The sequence below is a fragment of the Leucoraja erinacea genome, chromosome 18, assembly GCF_028641065.1.
Source record: "Leucoraja erinacea ecotype New England chromosome 18, Leri_hhj_1, whole genome shotgun sequence".
NCBI classification, from domain to species: domain Eukaryota; kingdom Metazoa; phylum Chordata; class Chondrichthyes; order Rajiformes; family Rajidae; genus Leucoraja; species Leucoraja erinaceus.
In genome coordinates this window covers 23,711,340-23,726,830 of record NC_073394.1, presented here as the reverse complement: position 1 = coordinate 23,726,830, position 15,491 = coordinate 23,711,340, and the positions used below count along the sequence as shown (strand labels likewise).

The following is a 15,491-nucleotide window of genomic DNA, read 5'->3' as shown; positions in this document are numbered from 1 at the left end:
ACTGTATGACATTTAATCTGAACTTTTCAAATGTTTTTGCCAACATACCCTTAATACCAGGAAGATCGATGCTTGCATGTTCATGGATCCCAATTCCATTTCGTATTATTCTTAATGAACCTTCCTTAAATGCTCCTGAACAAGTAACTAGCTGCAATAACAGAGAAAGATCACATGATCAGTCGTAAGCTCACAGCACTGCAAAACCCAGCACCACTGCTGCTGTATGAACCTTCGTTCAGGTGCATTCACACTGGGTGAATTTTGAAATCAAGATTTTGTTACTCTCTTTACCATTGAACAAATCCTTAAAGAGCAACATTTTATAAGAGAAATATTTTAGAAAATGTTTTGTCTTTTTTTTTTACTGTTTCTGCAGTACAACCCCATTGGTATTTCTGCATCATCCAGGCATCTTGAAGTGGCTTAGCATTCTACTAGAGCCTAGTCAAAGTGTTGAGAAGTTACTTGACCAGAAAACTTTCACACGCAATCAAAAACATACTTTCACCTAATGTCCAGCCACATGAATGCTTGCACAAGTCTCAAGTGTTAGTTGATTATCTTTCAAAAATATACATTTATTTTTCTGTAACCAGCACTTTGCTCTCACTTTCTATTCTAAAAACATGTTTTCCTCAACAATTTAGCACTTTATCTCCCTAACCAGGGATAATATGGTTAATTATAATTGTTTTCTTAGCTTATCTAAACACTACCCTTTCCCAGTTGAGATCAGCTAGTTCACTGTTATTTCATAATACATTCAATCTTTAACTACGGAATCGAAATTCATTACAAAATATTGAGCTGTATACTTGTTGCATTATATCATCATTAGTTCCAGCTTACTTTTTTACCACCAGACTCAGGAACAGCTTCTTCTCCTCTTTGTGTATTTTAAGTGTCTTTAAAATGCTGTTTTAGTACCAACCCCTAGCCCCTCTGATAGCTTGTTCAATATACTCACCACCCTCTGAGTGAAAATGTTGCTCCTCAGGTTCCAATTAAATCTTGTCCCACACACCTTAAACATATGTCTTCTGGTTCCTGATTCCTCTACTCTGCGTAAAAGAGTCTGTGCATTCATCTTATCTATTCTCCTCGTGATTTTATACACCTCTATAAGATCACCCCTCAGTCTCCTACGCTCCAAGGAATAAAATCCTATACTTGGTACACTGACTGATGAAGGTCAATGTACCAAAAGCCTTCTTTGCCACCCTTTCTACCCGTGATAATTTTACAATCAAACTAATTGCAGACATTGGACTTTTCTCTGAAACTGTTACGCTACTATGATGAGTAGAACCAGGATGTTTAGGCACTAAAAAACTCTGAAATAGGAAGGCAAAAAGGCATAATAGAATTACCAAAAATGCATGAAAAGGGCATTTATTGACAAAAAAGGCATGTATTTCCAGCCCCACCAAAATATGGTTAAAAATGATAATAATTATATCCTCCACATTAACATACACTTCTTCTGGATGCCATCGTGAAACAGTATTATTGGAAATAGTAAATGATAATCAACAGAAGATGAGCTATTTCTTCTTCATATCATAAAGGTCATTTTATAGTCTGATGGATTATGGCAAAGAATTGAGGGGGGAAACCTTTCATCTTACCTGGCCCTGACCTTGTCTTTCCAGATCTACGACACACATGTCCACGATTGGACCTAAATTAGTGAAGGTTTCCATTCCAGCAACATAAGACCCCTGTTCATTGCTATCCACATTTAGCTGCAACAAAAACATAACAGATTTTAAAATAAAAGTTTTTTTATGTTAATATGTCCTGTCATCTTCAAACTATGTTCAATACATTCATCTGGGGTAATTTAAACTCAACGTAGTTGTATTCCCGATATCCACAAATAATAGGATGAAGCAAATAAGAGACCAATTAAAAAAAACAAAAAGATTTATGATGCTTCCCACATGGCCTCAGACAACGATTTTTCCATAAGGCAACTTAAACACTTGAATCACAGAATCTTCTTGTCCTCCTGAAATCAAGTAAGAAACATCCTCCGACACTAATAATTCTCTCCTAATATTTTCCCCATTATAACCCCAATGTCGGCTTTCCCACGAGCAAGTACCAAAGGCAGGACTCGAAATTAGTGGTTGCCCGGGTGCCAATGACCACCCAAAGTGCCGCCGGGCAACCTAAATGCCGAGTCATTTTGCCCAGCTTGGCACTGCAGATACTGGTTTATACCGAAGATATACACAAAAAACTGGAGTAACTCAGCAAGTCAGGCAGCATCTCTGGAGAAAAGGAATGTGACGTTTCGTGTCGGGGACGGTAACAAGCTGTAGTGCAGGGTAAATATACTAGGTGCAGGGTGATGGAGGGCCGGAGCGAATGACGTGCCCCGCATAGCGGCAGCGGCTCCTCCTCCTCCTCCCGCACCCCGCCCACCCTGATAGCGGCCGCTGCTTGCCACTCCGCCATATCCGCTTTCAAAACAAACCCTCCCATACGCTGAGACTGGGAGGGAGGAAGGGGGATGCCATTCATCCTGTACCGATCCCCCAATTCATCCTGAACTGATCCCCCCCATTCATCCTGCACTGATCCTCCATTCATCCTGCGCTGAACCCCCAATTCATCCTGTAGCGATCCCCCCATTCATCCTGTAGCGATCCCCCCATTCATCCTGTAGCGATCCCCCCCATTCATCCTGTAGCGATCCACCCGTTCATCCTGTAGTGATCTCTATTCATCCTGTAGTGATCACCCATCGCTCCATAGATGCTGCCTCACCCGCTGAGTTTCTCCAGCATTTTTGTCTATCCCCATTCATCCAGTACTGATCTCCCCATTCATTATGTACTGATCCCCCCCATCCATCCATCCTGTACTGATCCCCCCCATCCATCCTGTACTTACCCCCCCCATCCATCCTGCACAGATCCCACCCCCCGTCCATCCCGTACTAATCCCCCCATTCAACTCCTCTGACATCCCCCGTGCTCTCCCCTCACAATTTTACCTACTCCAACCAACATGCACCAATTCCCCTGCCTCAATCCATCCATTCCGCAACGATGGCCTTCTCAACCCCTCCCCCCATCTATCCATCCCGCACTGATTCACACACACCCCCTCCCCGACCATATTGTGCTGGAAATGTCTTCAGAGCAAACACCGACTATGTTTGATAACAGAATGTAATCAAATGTGTTTTAATTCATTAATTTTATTATTTGTTTTAATCCATAAAGATAGATTAATTAAATTGTGAACTTGTGAAACATTAAAACCGCAGTGTTCGATTGTCACTGCTACCGTTGACACGTCATTACAGAATTATTTTTAATGGCAAATCAATGCTCTTAATATGGAGTACTGTAGTTATTTAATGAGCAACATTCACAACTATACGTTGGATTTATCCAGGGTTTACTTCTACAGTCGGTCATATACATTACAAATTTGGTCAGGAGATATTTCAATTGAAATTTTAAACTTAATTCTTAAGTGGGAAGAATGGAAACAGCATTTATCAATAATTTTTTTTAAACCTGGTGTGTACAAACTGGGTATCTTCATTGCTGTTCATAGCACATACATCTAATCTGAATGTCCGGTAATGTGGCGTTTTGACACCTTTAAACATATTACCAAAAGAACATTTGCTGCAGTTATGTCCTTTGACCATCCCTTGTCAGTTAGTGTAATGTTTAACCTGTCAGATGGGTATAGTCGGTTTTAACAGCTATTATCATAAAATGCCTTTAGAAATTTCCTTGCAACCTGTATATTTTGTTGTGGATAAATGATGTGGGAAGCGAGAGTGTTTCTCTACCAATAGCAATAACAAACCATGCTATGGCCATGTCATGATAATTTTCGGTCTTTCATAGAAAACATGCTTCCATCAATCTGTAGTCTGCATGGTTAAGCATATATGTTACCATCGTCCAGGATTTATTGACACAGGTTGATCATACGCTGAATAATTCAACCACATTTTTGTTTGGAAGCGGAAAGAAATAATAGAAATTGCATTAATTGCCATGTGTAAAAAGAGTTGAGATACTGTGAGTGCTTCATTGAGCATAATTCCGAATGGTAACTAAGCACTTCGTCCGAGCACATTATTGCACGCATCATGCAAGCCGTCTTAAATGACCACCTAAACTGTCATTTGGCAACCTAAAAAGCTGCCTAGGTTGCCCGGCTGGCAACAGGGAAAAAAAGTTGTGAGAGCCCTGAAAAGGCCAAAATCAGAGTATTCACAAGACGAAAGTTATAATCAGATGACAAGTCATCCTAGGTTAGAACCTTACATATCTAGCATTATAGTCTAGGGCACCAATATTTATAAGAGGACAGAAGTGAAAATAATACTAATCATACATAAAGCATTGCAAAGAAGAACTTGCGCCTGGAAAAATAAACAAATGTTTTACACTACATTTAAGTAGACTCACAAATTGAACTACATAATAATGTTGACTAATAATGCTGCCAGCAATGATTTTTTTCCCTTTTCCTTTCCATATCAATCTCAAATCAGCAGGAAGAGGCAGTCTCAGTTCAGGCAGGAGCAGGGTCCTGACGTCAGTCTCATTCAGGTTGGAACGGGGCTGGGCAACTGCTGGCTGGGGGTCTCTGGGATCTCGTTCTGCACCAGAGGTGGGGAGCATATATAAGTAGTAATCGTCTTAATTCAACTCCTTGGATACTGGATCACGCGCAAATACCTCACTAGAGAATGGGAAAGCTACAGTACCTGGTTCAGTAGCACAAGCCAAGGTAAAGATGTAATTTGTGTAAAGTACTTCCAATAGCAGTAGGCAAAGTGTGTCATAGTCATAGTGTCATACAGTATGGAAACAGGCCCTGCAGCCCAAATTGGCCACACAGGCCAACATGTCCGAGCTACACTAGTCCCACCTGCCCACAATAGAATCAGTGTCAATGTGTTTAAAGTACTCACCTTAACAAGCTGTGAGTCTCCAAGACGAGACCCAACAAATACGACTCCATTGTCCAAGTACGTCAAACATTCTGCAATCGATGTCTATGAAGGACAGATAGGATATAGAACATTGTATGATATGAAAATTATAATAAACTAAATTATTATTTACAAATTCAAATACCACTTCTGAGAACAAAAAGATGAAAAGTTCTGAAAACTACAGCATCAATAAATTTACTGGTTGGAGTGATGATGAATTCACTGCAACTTTACTTCAAAAATAAAAAATAAATTCCATAACCACATTGCAACTAAACAATTAACATGATAAAAAATACTAATTTCCTATGAAACTTAAGATAAATTACTTTTGAAAAGTAGATAACCTGACCCAAACCAAAACACAGAGCTACAATTTAATCAGATTTCCAAAATACTACAGGGGAGCCACAATGAACTGTACTAAATATTCAGCTGTTCATAAGAGTGGCTTCGCTGAAAGAACAGTGCGTTTTCAACCTATCCAAATCGAAAGATGGCAAGATAAAGTATAATATTGGGTAATTTGACACTATTCAATCTGGTACAGAGAATGGCCTTAAAATGAAGGAATTTAATGCAAATATTAACCTAATTATTATAAATTAATTTTCTTTGCTAACAACCGATGTCAAATAAGCATGTTAAATTGCTAATACCATAATACAGGGGTCGGCAACCTTGTTCTGCATAGGGGCCAGGACCCATGTCTGTGAGCGGATGGCGGGTCACATCGATCGTCATAGTGTGACACTTGGTGTTGTTTTTCGCATTAGTTTTCACATGTTTTTCAATTTGTTTTCTGCAGTTCCCAGGTCCCTCGCGTGCCCCAGGACTGGCTGCAGTTCCCAGGTTGGCTCGCCTGCCCCGGGACTGGCTGTAGCGCCCAGGTCGTCTGCGTGCCCCAGGATGAGCTGCAGTTCCCAGATCAGCTCGCTTCTCCAGGACTGGCTGCTGTTCCCAGATAGGCTCGCCTGCCCCAACACTGGCTGTAGCGCCCAGGTCACCTGCGTACCCCGGGACTAGCTGCAGTTCCCAGATCAGCTCGCATCCCCGGGACTAGCTGCAGTTCCCAGATCAGCTCGCATCCCCGGGACTAGCTGCAGTTCCCAGATCAGCTCGCATCCCCGGGACTGGCTACAGTTGCAAGGTCGCGAAAACTAATTTTTAAAAAAATACGCCTGCGGGCCGGATTTCAGATTACAGGCCGGATTCCACCCGTGGGCCGTAGGTTGCCGACCCCTGCCATGATACCACCATCAGCAATTATTATTATTAAAAACCTCGGACATCCATTAAAAAAGGGCAACTCGACATTGCTAACCTCTCCCAGTAGTTCAACACGGAGGTCTTTGACAGTGATGTTACCATCCATTTGTTCCTCCCTCTCTAGGAGCAGCATAAACAAACGTCCCTCCATATCGCCCAACAGGTACCGAGAACCATTGGGATCCACGCGATTATGACAAACAATTGTGCTTTGCTGACAATAAAGTAGAGAAAATATATTTGCATTCAAAGGTCATAATCTTCTTTAAGAAACTAGGTTTGTTAGCAGCAATGCATTTCTTGTTATAATCAAAGTCAAAGTCAATTTTATTCGTCACATGCACCCGAAGGTGCAGTGAAATGAATTTGTCAGCAGCGATACACTTTAAAAAAAACCACACAATACACAATAGAATTTAACACAAATATTGAACAGCTTTTAATTAAAGAGAAATACTGAGAGCTATGACTGTTTTATTTATATAATAAAGATTATTCAACATTCAAATTATTTCATTTCAAATTTCCAGAAACTGCAGGGGTTTTATTGATATGAGTTAATTATGCACAATCCTTCTTCTATTCAACTTTACCACAATGAAAATTCAGCAAAAAACTATGTCCGTTTTCCTTATGAATTATTTAAAAATGAAAACGGGAAACAGAATGAATAAGATAAATTAAGCCATGGGTAAAGATTTCAAATAATCCAAACACATTACGAACTATGTTTTCCAAGGTCTTCAATTACTTCACAAGATTTTCTATAAACCCTTCTGAGGTTTCCTACCTTGATAGCAGGTGGTGCAATTGCCAGGTATTTGTCTCCATTGTGGTACGTGATGGATTCTTGGCCTATGATTAACGCTCCTCCAAATGGTTCTGGAACTGAACAAAATAACTGAATAATTTATAAATATTCTCAAGGCACAGGAACAAAATGCATATTTCTCTCAAAATGGTGCTAGGGTATCTTATCCATCTATCCCAAGCAGCTGCATGGGCCTTAATTTAATATATATTTGGGCACTACATCCTCCGTCTGGCACTGAGGTGTCAACCGAGATTCATGTGCTCAATAAGTGAGTTCAGTATTCCGAAAAATGCAAGGAATCATGGGATTTGTCATTCGCCAAAAAGAAAAAGCGAACGAAGCGCTGCCTGTATAAACTGTGTATAAATTCTTATCTTTATTCATAATTTATGTGTAAAAATATATTTAATCTGAGGAACGGGGGTGCCAGGCAGCGGGAGAAAGGGGTGTAACAGCGTGAGAGGGGGGGCGGATGCGAGTGGGAGACAGAGGGAGAGACTTGACCAGCGGAGAGACATTCTCGGCAGCTGCGCGCACGCAGATCCGCGCCTCAGCCGCAGCCAGGATCGAACCCGGGCCCTCGGCGCCGCAAGAACACTGGACCACCCCCATCCGCACAGATCAGAGCCGGGCTAAAGCAGCCCCCCACGCCGGCAGCACGTCGGGGGCCATCACCGCTCCAGGCCGGCCCCGGACTGCCAGCCAAGCCGGGGGGACAGGCAGAGCCAAGAGCAGGATGTGCCAGCTCCGCCCCCCCCCCAAGTCCAGGCCCACCCCGGCCTGCTGGCCAACCCAGTGGAACAGTCCAGGAGCTGCCAGCCCCAACAGCAGTGGGCACAGGCAGAGCCAAGCAACTCGGGCCCGACCCCAACCATGGACGAAACGCAAGCCTGCACACAACGCAGCACCACATTTGCCGAGAATGTTTATAGAGAGTGACCCAAGACCTGGGCATGCGCAGTAGGAATACTGAACTCGCTTATTCTCTGATGTGAGACATGAACCCAATCACTGATTCCAAAGCCACTTTTGATTACAAGAGATGCCAATGACTTTGACATTGAAAACACCTTCTGGTTTAATAAGCCTTTGGATCAGAAGGATTTCATGCTCAATTCCTTTGTTTAAGTAAGAGCTGCAGATGCTGGAAAAATCGAAGGTAGACAAAAAAGCTGGAGAAACTCAGCGGGTGAGGCAGCATCTATGGAGCGAAGGAATAGGCGGCGTTTCGGGTTGAGACCCTCCTTCAGACTGATGTCGGGGGGTCGGTAAAAAGAAAGGAAGAGCTGGAGGCAGTAGGCTGTGGGAGAGCTGGGCAGGGCTTAGGTAGTTTACATCCCAGCGGTATGAACATTGACTTCACCAATTTCAGGTAGTCCTTGGTTTCTCCCTCCCTTCCACCCCGGGTATCAGTCTGAAGAAGGGTCTCGACCCGAAAAGTCGCCTATTCCTTCGCTCCACAGATGTTGCCTCACCCGCTGAGTTTCACCAGCTTTTTTGTCAACCTTTCATGTTCAATTCCAATGAATTTGTTTGACAATGGCAATGACAATGGACCTGGTAAAAATAGAGCTGCCTTACATCCAGCTGTAAAGGGAAAATTATCAAGCAGGACTGCCATTCAAGACTGTTTAGTGACAACTATGAGAAAGCATCGGGGCATAAAATTTGGTTTAAATTTAAAAATAGGCTGAATACAATTTGTTGAGATCTCAATATGAAAAATGACCACTTACTTCAGGCAACTAATGGCTACCAGCACTTTGGAAAAAAAGAAATGTGTCGTCACCTTTGTGCAAGCAGACCGAAAGGCAGGAATATATACTAAACATTTCTGATTTTGTGCAGAAAATATTAATTCAGACCGCACATCCTGTGGTTGATTCCAATTGATTTTTCTTTGAGGGATGTCACATTTACATAAACCCCTGGAAATCAGTGGCTGATATGAACAACTCATCACTGTCTTTTTTTTAAGTGGCAATATCAACCTGCAATGACCATTGATGCTTCAGCTTCCACATTTTCCTGCTTCCAAGGTCCCTTATTGAATTCTTTTTCTCTCAAAGATACTTCATATGTCTTTACGTGACGGCCCTGGGGATCCTAAAAAAGAAGAGAAAACAAAGTGGAAGACATATAATGCATTGAGCATTGAGCATGGTCATCATACCCTGATATTCCATTAATTTATAAAAATATGTAGGGCGGAATCTCAGGAAATTAAACATGGCACAGTGCGGGGTACCTTTGGGGTCAAATGGATGAGCATGATGTTCATCTTTTTATGAAGCATAATGGGATACTGGACCAATCAATGAACATTCAATGAAACAAACTTGATGAAGGTATCAAACTTCTGCATGAAACATTGAGTGTAGCTCAAGCTGAATGTCAGTCACAATGCAAGGGCATGCCACATCTCAACCTAAGGACAGCACCTCTTACAGAACATACAAGGCAGTTCTTACATCTAAACATCAGTGTGTGAATGGCAGCCAGAATTAAATTATGAGCAGTTTTGCGCTTGGAGCCTTCCCGATTATCTCAGAGTTTGCAGTTGGAGTTACGAGGAAACTGTTAACATTCACCATCATTTTATTAGGAAAGAACTATTGTAGGAATATTAACTTTCACAATTAACCATGGGAATCCAGAAATTGTAGTAATTGTGATTCCCTTTTAAAGCCTAGCTCAGCATAATTTTCAAAAATTTGCGATCTGGCAAAAATATTTACAGCATATTTACAATCATATTTATAGTGGGCCAGAAGGAGAGTCCCAACCCAAATGCAGGTCTCCCACAGATGCTGTTCGACCCGTTGAATTCCTCTAACACTTAGTGTTTTGCTCAAGAATATGTACAAACTATTATTACAATACAGTTTTTCTTTGAGTTGAAGATTAGAATTTAATGTGCACTAATATCTCTGGCCCTTTTAAATACTTAAAATTCCAATTACCGTAGATGTTTAGAAATATTAATTTGTTATTATTTTTGAATCATTTACTGTCTAATCTTTATTTCACACTGTACAAAATATTTAACAAACTGTTTGAAAATCATGCTTTTTACTTCCTGACTTACTGTCTGTGAGAAGTATTTGGCTGCTCAGCCAGAGGGTCAGGGATCCCGAAAAACTAGAGTCGATAAAAATGACCTGATGGAAAGGTTTAGGTTTATGTTCATTATTGTCACGTGTACTGACGTACATTGAAGACAGACACAGAATGCTACGGGATAGGCAGCATCTCTGGAGAGAAAGAATGGGTGACTTTTCGGGTCAAGACCCTTCTTCAGACTGATGTCAATCATGTACATTGAAGAGCTTGGTTTTGCAGGCTACCCAATCAAATCAGATAACACTGTACAAAGAGAAATCTACCAGTGATATGTAAATTCCTCGTGGACAATTTTCTTCAAGGTCAGTAACTTTGCACAATTGGCAAAATGAAATAATTTCTATTGCCCATTTATCTGCCTTGAAAAAAATATTTTTTACAGCTTTCCTATATCATTCGACTAAAAAATACTCCGTGCACTCCAGTTGCATTAGTCTTCATTTCTGGAATAGAAGTAAAAGGCTCATCCAACTTACTGAATCACAATGTCACCACAACACTCTGATTTCTTACCTGATAGACAAAGCAAATGGTTGGGACCTGACAGCCATACAGAAACTTCACATCAATTACATGAAGCTCTTCTAGACGAATATTAAATGCCTTCAACTCTTTGTTGTCTCTGTCTAATGGGATCACCTTGAAGAGCCCATCATATAGTCTGAGACCAATCATGCGACACTCAGGGTCCACAATACCGATTATTCCAGTCTCAGAAGGGCGCCCAATACGATCCTGAAAGGAATACCAAAGGGATATAATTTGCAGAATGAAATCCAGGTGTTAAAAAGTGTACAGGAAGCTAAGGTGGATTGGTAAAACATCTAATTTAGATGGTCCAATAAATTCTGATGAAAAAGTCATCAACTAGAAATGTTACATATTTCTATGTGCTGTGACTGTGCTGAATAGAAATTAGTTTTACCTGTACATTTCCATGGGCCCTTGTGATGATATCGATGGTTTCTCCATTCTGTTTATATTCCAGAATGCAGGCATTGTATTTTGCAGTCAGAATGAAAAGCAGGTCCTTACCTTCTCCCTGTTTGAAGAAAAATATAAAATAGTTTATCTATGGACAATAGTTTAAAAATGGACAAGAAGGCAGCGCCTCGTGGCAGCGGCCTCTGCAGTCCGTCTGTCTTTTTAAAATTTTTGTCCTGTTAGGTGTATGTTTTGGTTTTAGTTTTATATTATTTTTAGCTGTGTATATGAGGGGGGACGGGGCGGCGGGAGGGGTAAACTTTTTAATCTCTTTCTTGTACGGGGACCCGACTTCGGAGCTTCGGCTGCACGCCCTGTGGACGGTAACATCGGGAGCTCGCGGGTCCCTGGTGGGAGACCCCTTTTCGGAGCTCCCGCAACGGCAAACTTCACCCGCCCGAATCGAGGGGTTTAAATCGACCCGGAGTGGGGCCTTACATCGCCCGGCGCGGCTTAAACGACCGCGGGACTTACCATCGCCCACCGGGGGCTCTAAAATCAAGAGCCTCGATCAGCTCGATGCAGCAGTTTGACTGCGGGAGAAGAATAAGAACAGAGAACAGGGAACAGATAAGACTTTTGCTTTCCATCACAGTGAGGTGGTGTTTGGAGATTCACTGTGATGGATGTTTGTGTGGAACTGTGTTAATTGTGTGTTTTGGGTTTTTTTTGTTGTTATGACTGCAGGAACCTATGTTTGAACCTATGTTTAAATGGCAATACACGGCATTCTGATTCTGATTCATTAACCAGTGCGCTACAAGTACTTTCTTCATGTCGTGGCATGAGGGGAGCAGAACATTTGCTCAGATACCATTACATTTTATGGAGTGAGCACCAAGAAATATGCAACAGGAATAAACTATTCACTTAAAAAATTGAAAATAACTGACTCCACTCATTTATTAGTTTGTTAAGGGCTTGGAGATATACCTATTGGCAAATCAGAGATCCCAAGACGCGATCTCTGCTTGTTTGCGATATCAATGAAGCAGTGAAAGCAATATCAATAAAAACTGGTAGAGATGGGAGAGGGAATGAAAAATCAGCTGCCATTACCTCTCCTGATCACCATCTGATATCTCCAGTAAGAAGAATGCATTTTACCATCAGTTTTGGGCCATACTGTAATGATATCTTGTTTGGTATACACGAATTGGATCAAAGGGTTTGTTTCCGCGCTGTATAACTATATATCAGGTACCAACATTTACTATTAAACAATCATGATTTATGAATAGGAACAGGCAGTTTGAGCCTGTTCCAACGTAATAAAATCTCAATTCTGCATTCCATCTTCCCATTGCAACCTTACATGCACTTGTTCACCTATAATCTACTTCTACATTATAAATGGTCAAAATCTTTGCCTTCAATGAGTTGTGTGGGAGAGTTGGAAAGATTCACAACATTCTGGGAAAAAAATGTGCTTCACATTGCCTTCATTGGATGGCCAACTAAATTTAAAATATCTAGATTTTCCCACACCATCAAGAAGGACATTATGTTTCTTTCCAGTATCTCTCACTCTTCTATACTCCAGCAGATACAAGCCCACCCTGTTCAACCAGCATTACAGTTACCCCTCGGAACATGGACCCGTTGCAGTTTGCATACCGTCCGAACAGGTCCACGGACGATGCGGTCTCCCAGGTCTTGCACACCGCTCTCTCCCATCTGGACAGCCAGAAGGGGGGCTACGTGAGGATGCTGTTCATAGACTACAGTTCAGCCTTCAACACGATAGTCCCCACCAGACTGGCCGGGAAGCTACGGGAATTGGGGCTCAACACCTCCCTGTGTGCCTGGATCCTGGACTTTCTCACCGCCAGGCCCCAGGTAGTCAAGATGGGAGGGAATACATCGAAGTCCCTCACCCTGAGCACAGGATCGCCCCAGGGTTGCGTCCTCAGCCCCCTATTGTACTCCCTGTACACACATGACTGTGTGGCTAGTTTCAGCTCCAATTCAATAATTAAGTTTGCTGATGACACTGTGGTGGTGGGCCTGATCTCAGACAATGATGAGAAGGCCTACCGGGAGGAGGTGGCTGATCTAGCACTCTGGTGCCAGGAGAACAGCCTCCTCTTGAACATCAAAAAAACGAAGGAGCTGATCATGGACTTTAGGAGGGCACATCATCCGAGGACGTACACTCCATTGAGTATAAACGGGGATCCTGTGGATAGGGTGAACTGTTTTAAATATCTGGGAGTCCACATCTCTGAGGATATGACATGGTCATCACACGCCTCAGCACTGGTGAGTAAGGCAAGGCAGCGCCTTTACCACCTCAGGCAATTGAGGAAATTCAGAGTGTCTCCGAGGATCCTCCAGTGCTTCTACGCAGCGGCGGTGGAAAGCATCTTGTCCGGGAACATTACCATCTGGTTTGGGAATTGCTCTGCCAAGGACAAGAAGGCTCTGCAGAGAGTAGTGCGTTCGGCCGAACGCACTATGGGAACTTCACTCACCCCACTGCAGGAACTATACAACAGGAGTTGCAACTCCAGAGCAAACAAAATCATGAGAGACCTCTTCCACCCCTGCAACGGACTGTTCCAGCCGCTACGGTCAGGCAAACGCCTCCGTTGCCATGCAGTGAGAACGGAGAGGTTGAGAAGGAGTTTCTTCCCAGAGGCAATTCGGACTGTAAACGCCCATCTCACCAGGGACTAACTCTACAGAACGTTTTTCCTTCTATTATTTATTATGTAAAAGAATATGTGTGTTATGATTGCGTTTATAATTTGTTTGGTTGTTTTGTTGTTTGTCTTTTGCACAAAAGTCCGCGAGCATTGCCACTTTCATTTCACTGCACATCTCGTATGTGTATGTGACAAATAAACTTGACTTGACTTGACTTGACTTGACCCGTCTAGGAAATCTTCTGTGATCTGTTTCGAATGCATTAATACCCCTAGTATAAGCAAATTTAACTAACAATAGTTTAGTGTCTTCATTCCGAGTCACCTATATAAACAGTAAAAGGATGAGGCATCAGCAAGGTGGAACAACACTCATTGCATCTCAATGGATAGGAAAGGTTGAGACGGATATGGGCCAAACACAGGCAAATGGGACTAGCTCTGGGAGACACCTTAAATCAATATTTGGGCCGAAGGGCCTATTGTATAACTCCATGATACTATTCTTGTCAAGACATTCAAACAAGTCCCAAATTAAGTAATATATAAGAGGGTGCCCTGCACTTTCATGAAGTGAGGATGGAAGAGGAAAGAATCAATATATAATTTAGAAAGAAAATACAGCTCACTCATCAGCAAATTACTGCTGATGTCTAATACATCATCAGACGTCATACCTTTGGTCGGAAGAGTTCCATTACAGCTATCTTGCCGTACATGCCTACTTCCTTAACAGGACGCAAACCTTCTGGAGTCACCACATAAATCTCCAACCGTGTGTTCTTGGCAATTAGCAGATTTAAATCATCTGCCGAGGTGAAATGACCTGAAGCAGAAGAAAATACATTTAGATCATTTTTGTTTCAACGTAGGTCTGCACTCTCTGAACCTAACGATAATTGGTCTTCTTGAACTGTTGAAATTCATTGAGTAAAAGGAACACCATCAGTAATATGGAGATCCAGGAATTCTGACCAAGCATTCATCATCCATTTGTATTTAATTATTCCAAACTAAAAATGGTTTGTTCAAGATGTATTTCACATTAAAAGAAAATTTTCAATTTTTTTAATTTGGAGGAATGGGAAAAAGTATAGGAGGGCTAGAATTGTTTTTAAGGAAACTAGCATTTCATGTGAAAAAATTTAAAGAATCACCCGATTGGAAATAAAGATTTAAAGAGCGACCACATAAATTAACTGATAGCATTAATAAACTCAAGGTATTAAATTCAAACTATGATGGAAATCTAAATAAATACAGTCATACTGGCCACTCGTATGTACAAAGCGCTGAATGGAATCAATAGTTGAGTTTTGTTTAGAGATACAACATGGAAATGGGCCCTTCAGCCCACTGATTCCACGCTGACCATCGATCACTCGTTCCATGTTATCCCACTTTCTCATTTACTTTCTACACATTAGGAGCAACTTTAGAGTTTACAACTTTACATTAATCTACAAACCTGCACATCTTTGGGATGTGGGAGGAAAACAGAGCATCCAGAGGAAGCGCATGGTCACATGATGAATGTGCAAACTCTACACCAGTGCTCTTCAATCTGGGCGGTACTGCCCACTAGTGGGCAATTTAAGCTTTCAGGTGGGCGGCAGAATAATTACATGCTGTATTAAAAACATCCATAATATACACTCACATTTGTGAG

At 41.8% G+C, this 15,491-nt stretch overlaps 1 protein-coding gene across 1 annotated transcript in view; it reads right to left on the bottom strand.

Annotated features, from left to right (window-relative positions):
* The window catches only part of ddb1 (damage-specific DNA binding protein 1), a 64,575-nt gene that overhangs the window by 43,087 nt on the left and 5,997 nt on the right, over positions 1-15,491 (bottom strand). Inside the window, exons 2-10 of the mRNA XM_055649600.1 lie at positions 14,500-14,648; positions 11,116-11,232; positions 10,704-10,925; positions 9,059-9,173; positions 7,044-7,141; positions 6,309-6,467; positions 4,961-5,044; positions 1,632-1,748; positions 49-151 (exon numbers count right to left, since the gene is read on the bottom strand). Of these exons, the coding sequence (XP_055505575.1) occupies positions 49-151; positions 1,632-1,748; positions 4,961-5,044; positions 6,309-6,467; positions 7,044-7,141; positions 9,059-9,173; positions 10,704-10,925; positions 11,116-11,232; positions 14,500-14,648 (1,164 nt within the window). The remainder of the gene's footprint in view (positions 1-48; positions 152-1,631; positions 1,749-4,960; positions 5,045-6,308; positions 6,468-7,043; positions 7,142-9,058; positions 9,174-10,703; positions 10,926-11,115; positions 11,233-14,499; positions 14,649-15,491) is intronic.